This window comes from Plodia interpunctella, chromosome 6, assembly GCF_027563975.2.
Source record: "Plodia interpunctella isolate USDA-ARS_2022_Savannah chromosome 6, ilPloInte3.2, whole genome shotgun sequence".
Classification (NCBI taxonomy): domain Eukaryota; kingdom Metazoa; phylum Arthropoda; class Insecta; order Lepidoptera; family Pyralidae; genus Plodia; species Plodia interpunctella.
In genome coordinates, this window is record NC_071299.1 from 6253295 (window position 1) to 6277546 (window position 24252).

A 24252-nucleotide genomic window follows, 5' to 3' on the forward strand; every position below is an offset into this window, starting at 1 on the left:
TAAAACGTACAAGATTTTTTTAAATGCACGGTTTATCAACATGCTCAGTCTAAAAACGAACGATACTTTTTAAAATCTTAGCAAAGAGTTTTTATGTTAGAAAAGTTTTATTTTAAGCATTTTATGAATAAAATTCACTTTAGAATATAAAATATATAAACATTATAGAACCATTTATCTGTAACAAAACACAAATATAATACTTTTTTTAACAAGTAAATAAAGATTTATTCGTTTCCCGAGTTTTATTTAATTCCTCGCATCTATATCTCTATACTATTATTATAAAGAGTTAAGCGTTTGTGAGTTTGTATGTTTGAGGCGGGTAATCTCCGAAACTACCGAACCTATTTCGAAAATTCTTTCACCATTAGAATGGTACATTATCCAAGATTGCTATAGGCTATATTTTATCTCTAGTATATAATAAAAGAACAAGCGTTTTTTTACTAATCCCACACCCACCCTAAACCATAGAAGCTATAAACACGAAATTTGGGCAGAAGCTTTAGGTTATTACATATTGCTCAGATAAGAAAGGAATTTTCAAAATTCGACCCCAAAAGGGGTAAAAATTGGGGGTAAAGTTTGTATGAAAAATAATGAAAACCTTTACTGATCTCTTGAAAATTGGTATAAATGCTATGCAACAAAAATAATGGAACCAGTGTTTCAGAATTTCTTAAAATTTGACCTTTAGGGTAGTTAAATGAGGGTGAAAATAAATAACGAATAGGTCGTAAACTAAAGATATGTGTAGACAGCTCAGCGGTAAACACCATTGAATTCACGTTGTTACTGTTGATGATTCGAATCCTGAAACTTCATTTATTTTGAATTAAATCTGATTATCTATATCTTGGTGATTTCTGAGAAAGATTTATTATGGTTTTACCCGAGGTTTTACTCGAGCGAAGCCAGGACGGCCTGCTAGTATGTTATACAACGTCGTATGACATACGTGCGCTTTGAAAATTATAGCCTCTGCTTTCTTGTAAGTAGCAATTACGCCTCTGCTGTAATTTTCAACTTACCACACTTATGATGTTTACCGTTATTCATTTCAGATTGTATGATTTTGAAAAAAACTTTTAATTTAATTGTGTAGCCTTTATAAGATAGAAGTAAAACTATATTTTAACAGCCTGTATAAAGAGATCGTGTCTAATGAGAACAAAGCGATTCATATGAAGTATTTAAAGTAGTTATCAGCGCAGAGGACATCTTGTCACAACTTTTTGCCGGTAACCTTCAATGTTTTTACTTTTTTATCTACTGTCTTTATTGCAAATTGCAATCGGTATTACTCAGTGGGTGTTATTGGAAGTACCTTAGTAAATTCGTTACATTTATTTGTGTAATTTATCTGTGATTATAAAATGTATTTATGTGGCGTTTCTAACTTTTTTCGAAGACGCAGGCCGTTCATAGAAAGGGTAAGTGTAGATTAAAATTTAGATTACTTTGTAAAAAACACATAATTGTATATATTTGCAAGGACGAAATTATCCAGTTATATTTAGATTGTTTCGATTTGAGGTCTACAATTTGTTTTAAAATGCAACGGCTGCTCGACAAGTGTCTTATATTCTAATACTTTTTTAATATTCGCCAGAAATAATATTATCAAGGCACTATTGCAGACCGGCAATTGATAAGTAATATTATTGTGACAAATAAATTAAAAAAAATAGGTACATAGTTAACACCACATAATAACAGGTAGGCAAAGTAGATTTTTATTTATATATATTTCTTCTTGTTTCTTGCTAGACTTCTAGAAACATACTTGTTTTATTTAATACATTAACTATGTACCTATAGGTATCCAATTTGATTACCATATTATTGAAATAAAATAATACAATATGAGGATTGAACGACAGTCAAATTATTGTAAAACGCTTGGTTTTAGTAAACAAACATGTTAGTTTTGATTCGGCGTGCTTAAAATTGCACTAATTATATAAAAATCACGTCGATTCAAAAAAATCGAATAAACTGTTCCAGTTTTAGAATACCTGTGAGATATGAATTGCGACTTCCACTGATGTCAACAATCGGCCGAGTGGACGCGCGACTGCTGCCAACAGATTTTGGAACATTAAAATAGAAAGCGTAGGGTCGTATCGCGATTCGGTAATGCTATTCAATTGAAAGGAAAGCCAATTTCCAAACACTCAGCATACAATACAGCTCAGGTGTGCGTGTGACTAAATTACTTATAAAACAATGATTCTTTTAATGCTTCCTAGCCCTATAATGGAGCGAAGCTCATTATTTTTTAGTTTCAAGTAGGTATGTTTCAAGGTGAAATGAAGGATAAAAATTACAAAACAGACTATAATGTGAATTAAAACACTTGGCTGATAGATAACACAATAAATGGCTGACTATGAAGTTAAATTTCTTACCGAAAAAAGCAATTGAAATTAAATGATTATTTATTCAGTTCGCTTCTACTAATTTAATTTTATTAATATAAATAATAAATAAATGTATACTGTCGTAGCATATATAATTTGGGTGACAATATACCTATTTTCATGGACTAAAATCGAATTACTTAAACCAAATTTTAAGTAAATACACATTTCAAGTAATTTATTCAGTACTTTGTAGACACTAAGTATGTAAAATACGAGATAAGTCTGCCTACACCCATGGTGTGAATTTCAAAGTCAAAACCTTTGTAAAATAACAGTAGTTGGTTGACACATTAAAACTAAGTGCATCTAGGTGAGCTCATAGTTAAAATAATCTATCTTTTATAATTGCAACGGGATAAATATAACCCCATCCAGCAGAAATCCTATTAGAGGTAGCATCAAACGAAATACGACCACGTAAACAAACGTTAACAATGAAATCAAAACATACGGCGTCGTTAATATCGCCCGCGCGCTAATATTCGTCTGATCCAATTTTAAATGTCAGATAGATAATTGTGTAACGGACTGGCGTATGGTCAACACCGTCTGCTCGAGTCTCAGTCTCTACTGAAATTCAGTTCGCGGTTTTTCAGCGGACCACTCCGCTTGTTCCGGACGTTACTGCAACGGGCGAAAGATTTTACGCGAACTTATTCATTGTAATCACGATCTAAATACAAAAATTTTCATTTAATTTTATGTGATCTGAAAATGCTAGAGAAATAGTTTTCTGCGTTACAGTTAAATTACGATTGGATATAAAAATGGAACGGAAAAGGTGAATGAACCCCGCGTGTCTTTAAAATTTTACAAATTGCTTTTCATAAGAAAACTTTAAATAACTTCAATGCTACTCTATCTTATAATTTTCAGCACTGTACTAATTTTTCTGTCGTAATTTAATTAAATTTATTTTAATATTCTGAAAAGCTGATAATTTTATTTAACTGAAACTAGTTGAAACTTTATGAATATATATTGCCTAGGTTTTTGCTATTGGCTCTCTTGGTTATATTGCAAAGAGAAGGAATATAATTATATTTTTTGTAATAGCACCTAAATATTTTTTTTTGTCCGTAATCAAAATTTAGGGCATGTTACACCACAATTTTCTAATCTGACAGATAAACTGAATGCTAGATAAATCTGCTTTATGTGATTGGCCAGTTAGCCCTATCAAACACTTGTGAAACACATTTTTTACGCTATCTATTTTATATGTCACATTTATGCTAACTGGTACTTTATCAGCTAGCAGTTAAACAGGCCCGACCTAACGTTGTCTTTAGTTAATTAAAAATTAAAATCTATTTATTATTTATAAGTATATCAATCGATACTAGGGAATATAACGTTTTTGAGTACGTTACATGTAGGTAAGTAATATTTGAAATGAACCTAACAAAAAAGCATAATGATGAAATACATTTTAACTACTAGAATACGAGTAAGTTCTGGTTGGTAGTGCTTCTTCTCCTACGAATAAAATTCGTAGTTCTCAGATCATTCATAAATGACAGCAGTGTCCCTAGCTTGAAATGTTAGGTACTTGAGGTTAATATATAAGTCTGTGGTTACGTACTTATGAATTTTCATTAAAAATATGAAACCGATCGATATATACGTATCTGTGCTACGTCCTGCATAATCCTATTAGGTAAATAATCTAGTTCGCAACGCATTGACTGCCCAGCAAAATGCTAATTAAATAAAATGTGAGGCAATACAAAAATATACTTAGGTTTGAACATGAAATACAGACATTATTTGCAAAACATACTCGTATCACATCAGCTTTTCAGAAACTAAAAGATAACTGCGATTGCTTAGAACTGAAAAATAAAAATATCTCGATAAGGCTTTTCCATCACTAAAAAGTATTGAGCCATGTTCCGGCCGTCTCTGTTCCGCGGCTTCAGTCTCGAGACGCCCGATGTAACCAGCTATGGACTTGCCAGGAGCCGGCGCGCCTCGCTGTCGGCCGAGCAGCGGCGCAAGCTGAGCATGCTGCGCACAGCCAGCATCCCTGCGCCGTTGACTCCGGTGAGCCACATTTACCATTTGGTTCCCTGCCCGAGAAAATGCTGTGATCAGGTATAGTTAGATGGATATCATGTGTTATGCGATTAACCGCTGAGATATAGTAATAGTAACTTTGGCTTGTGCGTGCGCCTTTCGTGATTACTGTTCAATTGTGCCTTACATTCTTTTATAAATTTACCTAAATTACAAATTGCATTTGATAACACTTTCTGTAAAACGTAATTTACCAGATTTTCCAAATATTATGTATTTAACGTTTTTTAGAAGATTCGATAAAATTATAAAATAAATATGTAAATAAGCAATTTGTCCCATCGATTTTGGTGTAAATTAAATACCTAATGTACGGCTGTGTGTATTACATATACCATACACCGAAATGTAAATTTAGAAAAAGCCTTTCTGCGATATGGCAAGCCTTTATACGTTGTAAATGATGGGATTATTTTGTGTGGAACATTTAAATACATTTTTTATACAACCCTAACCCTTTATTTGGGTCCCGTCGATTAATCTGAATGCCAAGTCGAAGCCGTTCGAAGTCGGTAATTAGTGCTTGAATACGCAGATATCTTTACTACTTCTTCTGGCGTATGTCTCTTGTGTGAATTTAGCTAGCTTGTAATCATGCATACGCAACATCGTGTTAAATTATAACGTCAAGTTTACATATAGATCTAAATTGTTTACTGCAGAGGTCGTCTCGCTGTACATACGGACGTCACGACAAACCCTGATCTGCTAAATCTGTCATGACAATGGCCGTATTGTTGGCGGTAAATGAGCAAAATCCGGGAAAAACAAATAAACCGTAATGTGTTTATAATACGCGAGACATTCTACTATACAATGTTTCGCAGATTATGCTTTTGTTGAAGTAAAAAAAGTACTAGGTTGTTGGCAGATTTTAATCAATATTTAATAATATAAAATAAATTAAATAAACAAATCATATTTTAAAATAGTTACTAGCGGCCCGCCCCGGTTTCGCTCTGACAAAATTATATCTTTATAATATTGGTATGGATAGTTTGGAAGTACTTCGATCATAATGTAAAATAGTTAGAAATGCATATCGGGGCTGAAACATTTGAATTAAAGCGGTGCGGTGTATAACTCGTGTTGGCAACATAATGTGGATTATGGCAAGAAGTTAAGAATGAAGTAAATTATTCTGCAGTGCTAACTGGCACTTCTAATCAAAGCAAATTTACTTTGTATGTTTAATCTGTGTTCGATAGTTTCGAATACATTACATTTTCTAGTTTTTATTACCTCTTGAATTTGTGTGTGTGCGCAAACACAAATGTCTTCAACTATATTCATAAAGATAGTTGTATATACCTGTATATATGCAAAAAGTATCAGCATAAAAATTGAATTTGGAATTCGAAATAGCACAGACATTTTTTGGCACTTTTTGAATACCGAATATCCTTATCCTTACATATTATAAAAGTCCTCTGCTGCGTCTCTCTGTATGTTCGCGATCAACTCAAAAAGGATTTTCATGCAGTTTTCATCAATCGATAGTATGATTCCTGAGGAAGGTGCATAATTTATTATGTTTTTACCCGAACGAAACTGGGACGACGCTAGTTCAGAGTATGTTAAGAACAGATAAGAAACACCCATTTGATAAAGTGTGAAGTGTTCCCATGGGAAATTCATGTGGACGGAGCCGCGGGCAAAAGTTACTTACAATATATAGTTTAGTCAACGATTTGCAACAGACATGATACTAAAATAAAACCGTAACCGAGTAAACCGAGTTGTAATTTAACGGTAAAATGTACCCAGGTGTTGTGGGAAATCATATTTTTTGCTTGTCATCTAAATATTACGGATACGTTGTATGTAACCGCTCGCCGCGCCTCAGTTCATTAGTCTGGCTCAGGGTTTCCCAAACTTATTGCTTGAGATGTTTAGCATTCAATCATAGAGCAAATATTTACTGCCATTACTTACGGAATTACTAAAATATGAGTGTAGATTTTTTGTGATGTTTTTTATATAGTTTACGTTCATAATGTACGTTTAAAAAAACACTAGCTTAATTCCCGCAGCATGGAGATGATATTACCAAAGAAATTTAGCATAAATTACCCACCTGGAACCAAAAAATGCAAGACACATGGTCACCTTGCCTAGAAGCGATAATCTGTGGTGACGTGACCAACTCGTTCCGCAGTTTATGGAATTTCGTACGTAAATAGTATATAAATACATAGTTATAAAAATTGTGTCGTTTATGCTTTGTATTATTTTTACAAATACATTTTATTCAATTAGAAAGAATTTCCGAACCTGTTAAACATTCAAAAAGGCAACATACAACAACAGGAAAATATAGTTATACAAAAATATGGTGGATGAATTAAAGAAATAACATCACATTATTAAGTTCTTGACTTGATTATAAAACTGACTTGCATTCCCTGATGATAACAACTGCGTATTATTCGCTGTGAATAGATCTCTTGTGGGAGACAAAGTTGCTATTTTTGTACTCATCGCGCACTAAGTTCACATGGAGAATTTTGCTACTATAGACATAGAAGAAAAAAAAATTACATAATATTTTGTCTTGGCACATATTTTTTTTTGTTTCAACTGTATATTCATATAACATTAAAATAAATTTTTAATCATTTATTAATCGTAGCCGGAGGTCTAATTTGATAAAGTCAAGTTTGAATTGCATAATGAAGGTATTCATATAAAATGCGTGAGCAACAAAATGCTCGGTGACTTTAAATAAAAATAATTCAAATATTCGTAGCAACTACTACGACATCGTAGACTGCGTAGCGCATTTATTTGCGTATACATTTCCCAGGACCCGGAATCAGTGTGCCACGTGCTACTCCGTAGCACACACAGGCGTAGCACGTGACAAATTTGATTATAAGTTGGCCTTTTAAGAGTAAATCCACAACCATGTTTATATTATAAATTTGAAAGTGTCGTTGTTTCGTTGTTGCCGTTCGTTCCCATCAATACCGAACAATGAATCAATGAATTAATGTGATTTATTTTGTAATACTTTACGCTAAAAAATATAAAAGCATGCATGTGATCCCAGCGATTCATTGAGGGCAATTGGCCGCGTCGACATCGTCTATTTTGAGCCGCCCCCCACAATTGATACCGAAGTGATGATGCCTATTGCATCTCTATTTATATACATACTAAGACTGCAATACATAACCTTGCATGCTTATAAAAACAATACTAAAATTTCGACGAGGATTATATTTATAACTTCAAAGTACTACATAGTAATAGAGCAGCACGTGCAATAAAACAAACTCAGTAAAATAAGACTTATATCAAAGCACTTTTTTTTAATATAAGCTATTTACAGCCATAGATTTAGAATGGCTCCGCGCGCAGCTGCATGCAGTTGCTGATAGTCGACACAAAGAAAGTTAGAGAAGTTGACAGATCTTTACCTCAAAATTTATCTTGGATTACATATTGAATCTATTTGGTAACAAGCCCGATATTTAGTTATACGTACTATATTTATGGTACCTATATACTGTACATTTTACCCTGTATTGTCCAGAGCATTCTTAGGTCGCGATAACCTATTTTCTGATAGCAGGTTGCTTTGCTTAAAAACAGTGAACTATCTCGTTGAGAAATTAATAAACGTCTTCATGTCTGGTTTCTGTTTATATCTTGTTGGTCATCTACTTAGGAGAGATTATTTAGATAACTGAATTGCAGATGAATCGCCCACACTTGAGCAATTACGTTGGAAATATGACGAGTCTAAGAATAGCCTGTGAGACGGACGGACGAGCCCCCTCAATTACATGGTTATGTCCCTCTTTTATATAGCTCGATTGTTAAAGATTAGGTCAGAGGAAGACGAAGTCTTTTTGTTGAGATTAATTTCAAAATAGATTGCAAATGGTCACAGTTTTACATAATTTATCTTTATCTCTTTCTATCTATAAAGGGGAAAAGACATGATGCTGTATATTTAATAATTAAACTAAGTAAAGTAAATACCTAACTACTGTTTACTATTAAAGTAAGGTCAGGTATCAACTTTGCTTTTCTGCCTTCGTTTATTCTATTTACACATATGAATGAATATCTGTGTAGACCTCCACTAAATAGGAAGTGGTCGTGACGTCGTTCTCTGCGCTCCTCTTGTACACTTTTATACAATTATGCAATGGTAAAATTCGACTACGATTGCAAGACTACCTCTACATGCGTATGACAACCAAAATGCAGAGTTTTGAGAATCCATCATTCAAACAGATTTTGTGTCCGGTATTAAGTATAAAAAACATCGTATTTTTATATAAAATGTAATTTAAAGTTTTTGTAAAGTCTTGTGATAAACAGAAAATCATGATTTTAGGTTAGGTATAAACTTTCAAGTGTGGTTTTGAATTTTTGACATGTATGTTTTGATTTATTTTTCGAATGTTTATTCCGTGTCACGCCACCATGTGGCTGACGCAGCGACTAAGTATATAGAGAAATTAACTATTTTCAGCAGATTTTTCAGCAGCGCGCTGAACTTCACTTTGATTCCAAAGGAAAAATGTAGATGGCGTTTTATATACCTGTATGCACCATTGCTCAGTCGTGCTCCGAGGGGGCTGACGCTATATGAGCTATGCGCTCCGTCGTTTTGACGTCCGTCGACGGATCAACGCAGAAGAACGTAGAAATTGTATGAAGTTTCGACGCATAGCAATGCACATCAATGTCAAAACCTGTAGAAAACAAAGGAGCACGACTGACCAATGGGAATAAGCTCTAAGCAATAGGGGCATGGTCCAATGTTGTGCGTCCGTAGTGCTCTATAGGTTTTAACATTAACGTGCGTTGTAGTATGTTGAAACTGGACTACCTACTAATTCCACGGTTGAAACTCTTGTAGTTCCATACATTTCTGCGTTGTTCTACGTTGTCTATGTCAAAATGATGGAGCGCGACTGAGATGGGGCATGGCTCTATTCGACGTACATCAACCAAAATAGTCAATCAGTGTCAACACCTAGAAAACATGGCAGCATGGCTAAAATGAAATTAAAACCAAGAATGTTCTGTATATCACATTCCATAGGTTTGTTTAAATGTTTTATATATTCAAAATTAAAACTTCATTGAGTGTGCGATCCTTAAGAAGCTCCTCCTAAGTGAAAACTGATGTTTTAAAGATAGGTCTTAATTTTCATTAAGCGTCTCCTTCCGTCCCTCCTGGCTGCAAATTGGCCAGTAATTGGGTCGTCATGCAGTAATTACAGAGCATCCTCTAGACAGTTTGTCTATGACCGGAAATACTATGATAGATTATGCTATCATATCGCAATCAAAATTCAAGTTAATTATCTTCAGTCGATAAGTACAAAATAAAAACTACTTTCTTGGATATCGATTTATTGGTGCTATATTGGTACCTACTTAGTTACTTTAGAGAGTGAGATGTGAACACACACATTACAATCAATAAGATTATATATTTTCTTAATTGACCAATAAAGTACCCATACCTCGAAAAAAATTACAAATATATGGGAACTAGTACCTTGAAATTCAAAAAAATATATTCTACCTATCGTATTTGTATAAATTTAAAACTATTGGTGACCAAACTAAAATAAGTTAAGTCCAAAGAAATAAATATTAAATACAGGTTGCCGTAAATTTCATTTGTACGCTGTTTGTTCAAAGGGTGAGCTCTTACAAGTTCCACTACCCCTTAAAATCAGGCTAATATTGGGCCAAACACATGGCCTACGGCTTAATCCCTTATTAACCTTGTCCCGGTAAGCCTTACTAAAACCGTGCCGAAGTCGTTATGTTACGAGAACAAGCACAAATTTACCGACTGAGACATTCTTTTTGCATAGTTTTGAGAACACTTATTTATGTCTCTGAGAAAATATAATCCTATTAATTCCAATTGTAATAATACTAACTATAGAATTTCTGAGCAAAAATTACCTAATCAGTCCTATCTGAGTAAAGTACCTAATCAGTCCATTGGATTGAGATACTACATATTGATATTTATGAATATGTTACTGCTCTGTAATGAAATTCTGAAAAAAAAATGTGTTATCGAAATATATCTAGTTGTAGGGGCCAAAACTATTGAATATATTAGTGTGCTTTGTTGTGACCCATTTCGTAATGCTACGATCCTGCAAGCATGTGCCTAAATACCCGTACGAACAGTTAACTCTCTGCCTCTTAATTGCACTGAACTCTGCAAGCTATTTTCGATCACCTGAAACAATATGGAGTAGCGATGAGTCATCGCAGCAACTATATGGAAGGCCTTTAGATGAAATTCGACCAAAAGTCAATTTATTTATTTAGTTACATTTGATAATTCCACGAATATGCTCTATGAATCAATCAGATCATACAATAAAATTAAAACAAAAACTATGGTTATTAAATACTAATGTGGTGGCGTATTTATTGTAACTCGAATAATGCTCATTGAAATTACTGAATTTGAAAAATTACATTGGCTCACATGAATTTTGAAAATTTAAGCCATTCTTGAGCATTTTTGTGATAAGAATTAGCTTATTATATGTACAGTCATATTGACTGATTTCACCGCACAGTGGGCGTAAAATATGAATTTTCAAGCTATAAACAACAAAAGGTGTAGACAGAACAACGTTAAAGTATGACTCTTGATATTCTCTTGTATCAATAATAGTAAATCTAAAAGACTCCAAGATCCGCTGAAAAGCGGTCGGAATATTGGAAAAGCGGTGTCGGACGTCACTCCGGTGCTGGCAAGTACGGCTTCCCGCCATCCTGCTCATTGCGACTCCATCCCCGCCGGGAACTGGCCGTGTTTGGACCTCTATCCTTGTGACGTCACATTCAGGATACAGACAGTGCGAAAATGGCGAGCGTCGACGAAAAGGGGTTTCATGTAAGTTTTCCCTAAAGTTTTAAAAGAATATTTTGGCGATTTTAATTATTGACCGATTTATTACTTCCTTACTGATTTTTTAAAGTACATTTAATGATTGATATAATTATCCATTAAACTTAACTAACTTCAATATTTATGTTGAAGTCAAGTTCATGGTAACTAATGCATCTAAAAAATTACCCTAATCTCCGACTTGTTTATTTGGATAGCGCTCTCGTATCGGCCATCAGATGTTTATCCAAAGTGATCCGACGGCCAAATTTTACGGTCAATAATAAACTGCTTCGAGTTGTACAAACAAATATCGATCTTCCTACTCAATCTTGTTTTTATATGCAATGATAATATTTCAGTTCATTTCCGAAATGTGATCAATGGCATAAAATGGTAGTGTGAAAATAAATCAGATATAAGTAATAAGTCAATCAAGAGCTTGATTGACTATATATATACTTATATTTATTTCGCATAAAAATTATTCCTTGGATTATGTTACGAGATAATAATATCGTCGTTTTACAGATTATAGATATGGCAGGATAAATCATATATTTATTATGGGCAACTCTAAACCTATGTACTTATGTTCAGATTCGGATTGTATGTACTCAAACTTTCCAATACATAATACTTATAGCACCGCTCATATTAAACTGGCTGTTGCCCGCAGCTCCGCCCTCGGATGTCTTCAACTACTTATATCTATTCCAAGTTTCGTCAAAATCGTCTGAACAGTTTTGGCGTGAAAAAGTGGCAGACAGACAGGCAGAAAGACACAGATAATATTAATGTGGAGTAGTATGTATGAAATGTATGTATGTATGAAATGATGTAGCCTTTTTAACCCTTGACGCAAAACGAGGGGTGTTATAAGTTTGACTGTCTGTTTGTCTGTGTACCTACGTAGCACCGTAGCTCATCAACGGGTGAACCGATTTAGATGCGATTTTTTTTTATTTGATAGCAAATTTTTGGTTATGGTTCTTAGATATGTCTGATCAAAATTAGTTCAGCCGTTCAAAAGTTGTAGCGAAATAAATATTGAAAGTGGGGGTATTAAAATTTGTAGATATTTGTGATAATAAAAAATGTGACCTGACCCCTTGTCGAGACATGTACAGTCCAAGAAAAATAATAATGCGAAAGTGTACTTATATTTTGACATAAACATCTTGGACGATTATTACACGTACAATTTTATAGCTTCTTTTATCTTCATCCTATTTTATTTTCAATTCTTTAGATATTTCATGACAAACAATAAACATACACAAAAATAGCACGACGCCCGCAACCGTGGTAACGACGAGAGTATACATTATATAGATCGTGGAAGTCACAGAAATAAAACAATTAAATTTAAAAACAAAGTTTATGGAACTTTAATGGACACAAAAATATCACCAACCCAACGCCCCACGCCACGGCACTACTCAACGGCATATAAGTGGTAATGTCATGGGATTTTTTTATTTCTATAATATGTCGATCTACAGTCGGTTCTATTAAATAGGCATTAAAATTTTTTAAACTTTGTTCTTCATATTGAATGTTATATTCTGTATCTTTTATCACACAGAGGGCAGTTAGTAGGGAGGGTATCAAGAACTACCACTATAAGTACTTACAGTGATCATTATTATTTATTTGCTTACTTAAAATAAAACACATATATGCGTTATTTTGCGAGATGAAGTCACAAGTTGTGAGACAGAGCTGCATGTTTGAGGTCAATTAATTAATAAAACCCCCACACTTTGAGCTCTGTAGATTCTATTTTTGTTCAGGGTATGAAAGATTTACCAAATTCAATGACCATTAAAATCCGTAATTATTTATAGTACATACAGTAGTACATAAAGTGTATATAGTATATGAGAAAACAATTTTTGATTGTAAGTATCTATTATATTCAAATAAAGATTCTCTTTGTCATTGTTATAGGAGCTTCCAACTTCCTTTCTTTTCCATTTTTTTTCGATTTTACCCACTGGAGTAAACAACTTTTTTATTAAAACTAGCTCAGTCTAGTTATGTAAAGATGCTCTAGATTTAACATAAATATTTTTATATGCTCAAATATGAATCATGAGGCACAAGTCCCGGTTATCGTTCGTTCTGATTTTTGCCTTGTTCCGCCGAAGTCTCCGCAGCTCTCAACAAATGATGTTCCCAAAATAGCGTTGTTTACAAATAACATACCTTGAGTATTCAAGCCCAGTGCACTTGTACCAAGCGATTGTTGATTTGTTTTGTCATTGCGACCTCAGCAATCATTCAAAATTGTTTCAAGTAAACTGTTGTCACTGTCTTCAGTGCAATATTGAATGTGGGTGAGATATTGCAGTTTGAGACTCAAAACCCTTGGTTATGTTTGAAAAAATTTACTTTTAAATTCCATTTACAAGTATAAGATGGTTGCCATTTTTTATGAACTATCATCATTATCCTCTTTCTTATTTCTGAAAAATAATTATTTACAAAAAGTGTCTTTCTTTCTTTGCCGATAGGTATAATTGTTGTAGCAGCGCGCGGGCTAAGGCGCATAATTCGCGTATCTAAAGGGACTCCTAAAATAGCACAATTTGCGAAAACAACTGCTCGATGATGCTTTATATTTTGACTTGCAAATGTTACGTTACCTTGTTTGTAGTTGCTTTAAGTATTGTTATTGATACTAACAGTGTTATTGATACAAATACTAGGTATATTAGGGACTCAATTCTAATCCATATAAAGCTCAATATAGATTGATATCCTCACTATGCACGATATGGTCTAAACAGCAGGGCACGCCAATGCAATCCAAACACCCTAGCCTCCTTGAGTACGAGTTCATCAGAGTGTTTGCAAACATCCAGCGTTGACGGGTACCTTGGCGATTGGCGTTTAATTTGTTATTTAATGGCCTACATCCAACGAGCGTGCGTCAGTTGATCGCCGATCAATATTAGTGAACGCGCAGGATTCAGAATTGTTGGTATTCTTCTTATGAATATGAATCGACACTGAACTGAAATAGCCAGCTTATAAACTTATCGATAGATAACTACTTAATATATTTTAGCATATAGATAAAAAATAGATAGACTGGGATTGATCACCGCTAGTGACTTACAAAGTTCACCTTGTATTGGAACAATAGACTAACGAGCTTAACTTTATAATTCTTTTTGTCTTTTTATGTTTAAACTACTATTTTTATCAGGTTTTTTCCTTGTTTCAGAAATACGTAGTGAGCACGGATCGGAGCGGAGACATACACGTGCATGTACAGGTATAGAATATGTCTTTTTTAAAGTAATTGTTCTGAGTTACATTAGGTAGATAAATATATGTATTAAACAATCCTATGGGGTTTATTGGGATGTTTACGGAGAAAAAAATTTTGTATGAAAATTGACATTTTCATAATGTCTAAAATTTTTGAAAACTTTTGATACACTCATTAATTCTATATAGAAAATATAAGCAGTCGGCCTTTGGCATTAGGAGGTGCTAAAACGGGTTTCGTCTGATATTGTAGTTTACCCACTTCAGCGCTGCCGCACAATTTGCCGCGAAAATGGGCGAAAATGCTGCTATTTTATCGTTGACAACGGGTTTTCCGCATAGTTAGGCGCCGTAGTTAGCCTTTTTTTATTCTGTATCGTTTTATTTTGGTAGGTAGCTTTATTATAGTATTATCTTTTATAGAGCAAATTTTTTTATGATACCCCCCCCCTAGATGATTCATTGTAATTACATAGATACCTATTATAATAAGCATACGGAAACAGCTGTCACTAATACACAAACTAATATTTTACGCTATCAGGGAAAACTTCCTCGACAAGGACAGGTATGGATAAATTTGGATGTGACTATTTTACAATTTTATTGGTTATTCGGCTAGTTTTATTTTATAACACATGTCAAGTCGATTCGAAAAAAAACATGTACCTACCTATATCCCATTGATTCTATACGTTTTCTGGTTACGTTGGTCTTACGAAAAGTAGTGTATATTTGATTCAAATGGCGGGATATACAATGTTACTATGGTATCTAACGCATAACCTTCCAAAGGCACATAAGGTACATAGAGACTAAACGTAATAAATACAAAAACAAAATTTTTTTTAGTAGTTATTTTGGTTCTATAAAACTTTTCTTTCGAACCTTGTCTAACAGTCCTATTTACCTGTAACTTCGTCTGCCGTTATGAATGATCCGAGATAAACTTTCCGATGCGAAACGATAGATGTAAATAGGTACTTACATTTTAAAATTAATATTTTCAGGGAGATTTAAGTCAACAAGACAAAAGATGTGTATTCTTGACAGTGCACGACCTCGGAACCAATCGTAAGTGCATACAGTACATACATACGTACTTAACGTCATCGCTCCTGTGGTGCCCCCTAGGTATTGCAGTTGTTTCTGGGCAGCGATGATCACTTACTATCAGGTGACCTGCTAGCTTGTTTACAGCCCAATACCATCTATGGATTTTTTTTTACTACAAATAAGCAGTTTCATCTGGTATTCGATGTTCTTAGACTAACATAAAAAAATCATTAGACAACAAATATTTAAATGGGTGTTCAAAGTGGAATATTGAGATGTCCTATTACTGGGCTTAGGCCTACATCAATAACTAGTTACATTAAAAAATGGTTTGCATTTAGATTCGTCGCTGGTAGACTTCGTGTTGAGCCCGGCGATGAGTGAGATAAAAGAGCGCTCCTGTTTCATTCACGTGGACGTCCCGGGACATGAGGAAAACTCTCCTGACCTTCCAGACTCGTATGTATATGAGCTTTATCATGAATCAACCAACCATCTCGATGTGATGCTCCGAATTTTTGGGTTTGCCAAAAAATACACCTTCAAATTTTTAAGATTCTGCTGTGGTTTTATGATCGGTCCCGGTATCACGTTTACCGCCTTGGAAATGCTATTGTTGTCTATCAACTTTAGAGGATTATTATTTTTTAGTGACCACGTATGACATACACAGTTATATTTGGAGTGGGCAGGTCATACGCTATGCTACGAATCAATTATAAAAAGACTGAGTCGGACGAAGAAACATCTCCTTACCTAATTAATTCTTAAAAGCAGAATAAAAAAACTTAAATCACCATTTTATGATGGTGCGCCAATTAAATCAAATGTGTCATTTTGTATGTTCTTATATTTTTCTATTTACTTTAAACTAAAGCATATAATGTTATCTTAAACAGCTATCAATTCCCGTCACTTCAAACACTAGGAGAAGACCTAATAACAGTTCTGGACTTCTTGCACGTGCGATACGCTGTTGGACTTGGTGAGGGGGCCGGGGCGAATATCCTGGCCCGCTGCGGCCTAGCCCACCCTCGGAGGCTTCTGGGCCTCATCTTGGTGAACTGCACGGCCTCGACCTCGTCAGTGGCCGACGCTTTCCGCACCCGCTTCTCCAGGTGGCGCGGAGCGGACATTTCGCAGTCCGAGGAAGATTTCCTCATTTACCACAAGTTTGGGCACGTGAGTTATATGCAGAGTGTACATTTTAAATATCAGGTACTTTCTTCCTTGTCTATTGCTAACTCTACTAACATTACTGCCAGTGAGCTAAGTTTGGGATTCGAAATGTCAAAAACTACAACTGAGAAGCAGTGACGTAATTTTTCTATATTGTCAAAAACTGTTCCATATATGACCACTAAAAAAAGTATAAATAATAAAATAATAAATAAAGCCTCTATTTATCCTTATTAAAGAGTTACAATTATATTACTATAAAAATAATAAAAATTACATTTCAAATAATTATTTAATGATTAGAAACTTAAATTTGCGTAATATAATACATTAAATATTATTATTTCTCTAAAGAGTAAAGGCCTTCTCCAATTTTCTGTACATTTCTCTATTGGTAGCTTTTTTCATCAAATCTGTTCCCGCTATTTTTATAATTTCATCGGGCTATCTCTCCATAGGTTTACCTCTCTTTCTCCTTCCTGTTGGGCCTTTCCATGACGTTATCATTTTTGACCATATCTCGTGTTTCATACGTGTCACGTGACCAGCCCACTTCCATTTTAATTTTTTACAGTGTTGTAGTTCATCGATAACTTTTGTTGTATTTCTTATATATGTGTTCTTGCTAAAAACAGTATATCATACAATAAATAAAATTGTTTCAAAATAACGTTCAATCATCGTTTTCCGTTATAGATATAAATGCACTTTACATGTAATGCTTTACCCAGATCAAATACGTAAGAATCATTTCCATCGCTAAATAGAATAACTGACCATTGTTTTCCGTTTTTGATTTTATGATTGTGCACGAGCTTTAAACAAATAATAATTCTATAGTAGATTGGTATTGCGTGATTTCTATTTGTAGTACCTATTATTGTACTCACAACTTAGGCTTTGTTAATAACTTCGATGATATTTTTTAGTACTAATTAAATTACTTTTCTTTTTGAAATACTTTGTGTTTTATTACTTGTAAGCACTAACCCACTAACATTTCTTTCCTTTTTTTAATTGTTTGTATTGGCTAACTCTACATATTTTCTTGATTATATTTGACCCTTTAGTATGATATTTATGTCTTATGTTATGTTGCGTAAATAATAATTTATTTTTGATAACAAAACTATTTGTCTGCACTCTTTTCTTGTCATTAGGCAACTCGCATACTCATTTGCACACTATGCTATAAGACTCGTAACAAATTGTGATGGTGTTGCAGCAAATATCCGGCGAGTCCATCGAGGCAGCAGAGAGGGAGCGGATGCTGACTGAGTACCGGTCTCGGCTGCGGGGGAACCTCAACACTCACAACATCAAGCAATACGTTAAGGCTTTCATCAAGTAAGGGACAATCTCTGCGGCTTAATGGTCATCAGTGTGAAGTGGAGAAGTAAATGTAGAAACTTTAGTAGGGACTAGTTTCTACATTCTCCGACGTTATTTGACTGGGGAAGAAACCGGGAAATTGCTCAGATAATATTGAATTTCATGACCTATATACATAGGCCATCATAGGAATTTCATTATATAGAGGATAAAGGTAACACTTTATGCCATACCAAAGAAGGATCATAGAAATAGGTACATACAGTCATCCATACTTATATTATGAATGCAAAAGTCTGTCTATGTGTCTGTCAGTCTGTTTCACTTTCACGGCTAAACCGCTGGACTAATTTTGATGAATTTTGGTATACATGTAGTTAAAGACCCCCGTTCAAACATAGGCTATATTATGTTCCAAAAATCAACCCCCAGATGACTATAATGGGGGGTGAAAGTTTGTAAGAATATCGACTATCGTCTATCTATATAAAATCGTTCCGCTTTCGCAAATAAATTCACGCGGGCGAAGCCGCGGGTAAGACCTAGGTAGGTACATAAATTATTTTGACCTAGAAGTGATTTCACATTAGAATAGTAAAAAAAATCCTACAATTTATTTCTACTTATTCTCACGGCTGATAATATCAGATCTTTTACACCTATTTATTATGAGCGAAAGTACTTATTAAAGGAAAAATGACGCCCTTGTCGAATCTCGACGAAAGTGCTTATTACAATGTTTTACGGATGTTATAGCACAGCGGAACCGTCATTTATTCATGTGTGTATTCAAAATATTTGAATGGAACGATGACTTGTCTTTTAATTTTATGGTTTCTTGGATAATTTTACGAATGTATATACGAAGTTACAGTAATAAAAAGTCGCATTGAAGCACAACGTGACAACGTATTTTAATACAAAGTATTAATGTGAAGATCATGGTCGGTCAGTCATTAAATAATTATCTCAAGCAAGCATTAAGTATAATTTAACCACTTAAACCCATGCATTTTGAGAATAATTGAGTGTGTGGTAGAGACTCTATTTCCTCCCATAGAAGTCGTATGAGGCGACTAAGGGATATAAAGCTTTGACAGTTGATTGATTAAACAGCATTTCCAAAGAGAGAGAATCAGTGTCCTGGTCTATCTGTCTCACAATCATAAAGTCAAACTCACATCACATCTTTAAAATTTAAGTTTTTGTCCGCTCTCTGAATCGGTATTTAAGTTTACCTTGAAAAAAAAAACGCAAAAATAGAGATATAGGTACTTCTACAATTTCGTAATTCTGCTAAAAGCGAACACTGCGTTGCTTCAGTCGCAAAGACCTGGTGCTGCGCGGCTGCCAGCCCGACATCCTGCTTATCACTGGGATGCTGAGCCCCTACTCCGGGGTCGTGGAGAAGATGTACCGCGAGTTGGACCGCGACAAGGTCACCATCCTCAAAGTGGACAAGGTCGGCGACGTCTTGGCTGAGGCGGTGAGATATCTATTAGTTTAATTTTTATTCCCGGTCAAATATTACATTAATTTATTCAGAAAAATTAAAATACAGACAAAATTATTCAAAAATGACACCACGAATGGTGCCCAGTGGAAAAGTGCCCATTATTCTCGCCACGACCCTTATCTGAACGGCAATGGACATCGTCCGGACTAGGAACCATCGGGAGCGGTATTCAAATCCACGCCATAAAATCCTTGGCACCATGGACCTGTTGTTACAATTGCAATAAGAACGAACAAGTAATTTTTAACTTTATTTTAATGTTGAAATACTCAGTTACTCAGAGTTCAAGATAAAATATATGGATATATCCTGTTTCCTCCTGGCCTAAAGACTAAGTAGTTTGTCATACCAGGTATGACCACGAGTATGTGCACTGTATATGTGTATCAGAAAACCTCAAATATATAAATAAAGCTAATTTACGGAACTCGGACTTGAACTTTGGCCTTTTTTCTGCATAACAAGTATTGTAATAAAATTAGAACAGTTGCAATTTGTTGCGATTAAAAAAAAAGGTAAAATAAAAGTATACAACACAATAAAATATATAACACATTTCATTGATTGACATCAATTTATCAGCATGACTACAAAAAATAACCATATTAGTATATGAAGTACTGCTCATGCACACGTGGATTCATGCATACCTCGATAATAATCTGATACAAAATAAGTAATTACCTACTTAAAGGAAATAGCAGAGATTGTTTTCCCCGCCCACTCAATTGTGTTTTACACTACTAGGCAAAGTGAGTTTTTTCCAAACAACAAAAAATCGTAGGAAAAAACATTTTCCATCATGTAAGAAAACATATGCAAATCCTATATATTTTAACACCTTTTTTTATATTTTTTGGAAGTATTGGTCGTGTTACAATAGACCGTGGTGGGACACCTAACGTCACAATCGAAACCGAACGATTTGTGCAATACTAGAAACATTTTAAATCATGGTTTCATTACCAGTTAATATGTCAGTATCTTGTCTACCTAAATAAAATGTGTATGGTCTAATGTCTATCTTTGTTCAGCTCCGGGTCACGTCTCGTGGGAGAATAGATCGAAAGTACTGTAGTATTTTTGCTCGCCATTACAATGTTCCGCACGCAATGTCCTCGTAGACAATGGCATAAGCATTGAAAACATGGGAAGTTCATGTCGCAAGTGCATTTATCCGCCGCATATCTGAGCACACCAACGTGGAATTGGAAGGAATTTATCACCTAATAATACAAGAGGAAAGAGTAAAGATAATAATATTTTAGACCATCATTGAAAACATAATTTATTTATTAACAGAGAGTTATTTAAAATTGAGCCATCACAAGGACTTCATACAAAATGTCCATGATATTGTTGATAATTCAAATATATGTCATCGGATCAATAATTTTTGGCCTGTACAAAAAAAAACACAAACTCAATATGTAAATCGAAAAAGCGATTTGAAGGGAAGACCGTTCTAGTCACAGGAGGGACTAGTGGCATAGGATTGGAAATCGCAAAAGACTTCGCCCACAGAGGGGCCAAGGTCATCGTGGCATGCCCTTTTGAAGACGAGGGCTACAGTGGCAGAAAGAAAATAATTGAAAGTTCTGGAAATGAAAATGTTATTTTTAAACATCTAGATTTGTCATCGTTAGTGTCTGTCAGAGAGTTTGTTGCAGATATATTACAAAACGAAGATCGATTGGATATCCTGATAAACAATGCAGGTGTAGTGACTCCAAACCGCATGACTAAGGATGGATTGAACTTTATTATGCAAGTAAATTATTTTGGACAATTTTTACTGACGCTTTTGCTATTACCACTCCTGAAGAAAACTGGCAATTCTGAAGAACCAAGCCGGATTGTAAATACGGCATCATGTCTTCACAGATTCGGGAGAGTGAACTTCAAAAATTGGAATGAACCAAAGATAAACGTTGTGAGTTATTCGAACAGTAAAGTGTGTGTAGTTTTGTTTACACGTGAATTAGCTAAGAGAATAAAAAATACTAACGTGATTGTAAGTTCCGTAGACCCAGGTGCGGTTGGCACAGCTATATATCGTCAGTCAACTTGGGTGGGATTAGGGGTGCTTATGTCTTGTGTAATATTTGTGCTTTTTAAGCAGCCTTGGGAGGGCGCTCAAACTTCCATATATGCTGCGGTGAGCAAGAGCGCCGGAAAAGTCAATGGCGCATTTTTAGATAATTGCAAAATTTCAAAGCCTTCCGCAATGTGCTATGACGATAACCTCGCTAGAAATCTTTGGGAAGAGACAGTTAGGTTAGTGAAATTAAAAGACGAGGAAAATGTTATGAGTGAATTAAAAGAAAGTTCTTAAGAGCTTATTTTTATCTATCTCTGTGCTATTACGAACCTAGGATTTTTGTGTTAGTTAAAATTTTAAAAGTTTGTGAATATATATTGATAGAATTGGGTATTATAATTATATCAATAATAAAATTCTACGCTAATAACGTTGTGTTTTATCATAATTTTGATTGCTTACTTTTAACCTTTTAACATAAGATATAGGGGACAAAAAATACATTTGTGAAGCCGCGGACAAAAGCTAGTTAGTAATAAATTTGTACCATAAAAGTAGGTACTTACTGACAACTACTTTAAAACAAATTACCAATTTGTTTTAAAAAACTACTTTAAAACAAATTACCAATTTGTTTTAAAGTAGTGTAAAGTTTAAAGTAAAATTTGCGTGAAAGAGTAACAAACATACACACATACATCCTCACAAACACTTTCGCTTTTATAATATTTGTAGGATACATCAGTCACCTATATGTTTCCAGCCAGCGAAGGTTGCCCAATCGCTGCTGTTGTTCTGCCAAGGGCAGGGCCAGCTGACGTCGCTGCCACCGCCGGGCGTGGAGCGGCGCATGTCGCGCGCCATGTCCATGGAGGAGTACGACAAGCCCAACATCCGACGCCTCTCCCTCACCCCCAGCGTCTCTGACTCACCCCCGCCAAGAAAACTCTAGGTCAAAGCCTTCGCCCGCTCGATCCAAGAGTAGGCGATGGAAACCACCGAAAAGTTTATTTCTAGTTCTAGGACAAATAAGGAATATAGCGTTGTGCCTTATGCCAATATATCTATACTAATATGTCCATCTGTTATACTTCAACGGGTAACCGCTGCATCGATTTTGATGGTTGCTATGATTATATAGTTAAAAACCCATGTTCAAAGACACGGTTCATTTGTAATCAACACCCAAAAAGAGCTGCAGAAAATTGAGATGACCGTGTAAAGTTGGTATTTTGATATGTAGCTAGGCTTTGATTTTAACTTGAAGCGTTTTCCCTGCCGTTTCCGCTAAGCGTCGGAATCCAGGGTCCACTCTCAGATTTTTTCTTCTTCACTTCGCACGTTGTTCGGCATTCGTAGTAGTCAGGCAATCAATTTCACGCAAAAGAAGGATTTCTTGACAACATCAAGCCGGCACTTTGGATTTGCTCCTTCGATGTATTATAATACAAAATTCAATCTTTATATTATATTGTTTCTCAAGTAAATTTTTAAATAAATTATATAAAAATATGCTATTGTATTCGTTTAACGTCTTGTTACCATGTGATACATGTTTAGATGTACATAAGTAGCCTTGAAGTTGGAGGCTAGGAGGAAATTACTATTATATACGTATACTAGAGTATGAATAATCCTACGAGTTCTGCACCATCACAATACATAATTCAGATCTGAGGCACGCTGAGGCGAGGCAGCGCTTAGGCCTCGGGCGATGCACGACCGACCGAGGCACAACAAATGCCTCGTCCGACGAATGTAATCCATACCTCAGCGAACTTTTTCTTTAAGTATGTACTGGACCCGGCAGCCATGCTAAAAATTTGTATGTACTGTATATAAGATATCAAATAATAGGTTGTAAATACGAATTAGTCAAAGAGAGGTAAAAACGTCTCACCTATTTATATTATTTGAGGATTTATATAATTGTATTGTAATTTATATTCATTATATTTATAAATATAAAATGTACCTACCTACCAAGTATAATATATAAATCAATGGCAAGCAACACGTTTGTAGAAAGTATTGTTGAGATTGTGCAATTTAAAATACCTATTAGTAAGTAGTTCAGTGCCAGATTGGTACCTAAACGTAAACTAAGCAATATTTTATGAATAAAATAGATAAGTAATGACACGGTATATTATCATATTCATAATTATTTAACATAGTAAAATTATTTTATTTATTACTCTTAGACTTTAAATATTTTATAAGAAGTTGATACGAACAATATATTCCCTAACAGTAAATAAACAGGAAATGTCCTGAGTTACGTGTGAGAGTATACATGTGGTATGTCAATACTCATATGTTACACAAATATACTCATTTTGGACGCTATCTTTTTATTTCCGAATAAAGTATTAAATTTGTTCTTTGTTCTTCTTAATTGTAATAAAGATTGAATTAATTCGTGTTATTTAGCTTTTTCTCT

The 24252-nt window shown here is 34.6% G+C and overlaps 1 protein-coding gene and 1 pseudogene across 15 annotated transcripts; both read left to right on the forward strand.

The window, feature by feature from the left end:
* Positions 1 to 1209: 1209 nt before the first annotated feature.
* LOC128670482 (uncharacterized protein) lies at positions 1210 to 24237 on the forward strand. Of its 15 annotated transcripts, none has more exons than XM_053746177.2 (10): positions 1210 to 1436; positions 4391 to 4475; positions 14639 to 14689; positions 15230 to 15253; positions 15696 to 15759; positions 16083 to 16200; positions 16641 to 16959; positions 18146 to 18267; positions 19576 to 19738; positions 22573 to 24237. In XM_053746177.2, exons 2-10 carry the CDS (start codon positions 4437 to 4439, stop codon positions 22759 to 22761), a joined length of 1089 nt encoding a protein of 362 aa, XP_053602152.1. In that variant the 5' UTR covers positions 1210 to 1436; positions 4391 to 4436; the 3' UTR covers positions 22762 to 24237. The 15 variants fall into 15 exon arrangements, with proteins under 15 accessions (XP_053602152.1, XP_053602151.1, XP_053602153.1 ...); XM_053746175.2 differs by lacking the exon at positions 1210 to 1436 and adding an exon at positions 2987 to 3210; XM_053746171.2 differs by lacking the exon at positions 1210 to 1436 and adding an exon at positions 3070 to 3210 and having other exon boundaries at positions 4391 to 4526.
* Positions 21113 to 22252, forward strand: LOC128670484 (retinol dehydrogenase 13-like; annotated as a pseudogene).
* Positions 24238 to 24252: the final 15 nt, after the last annotated feature.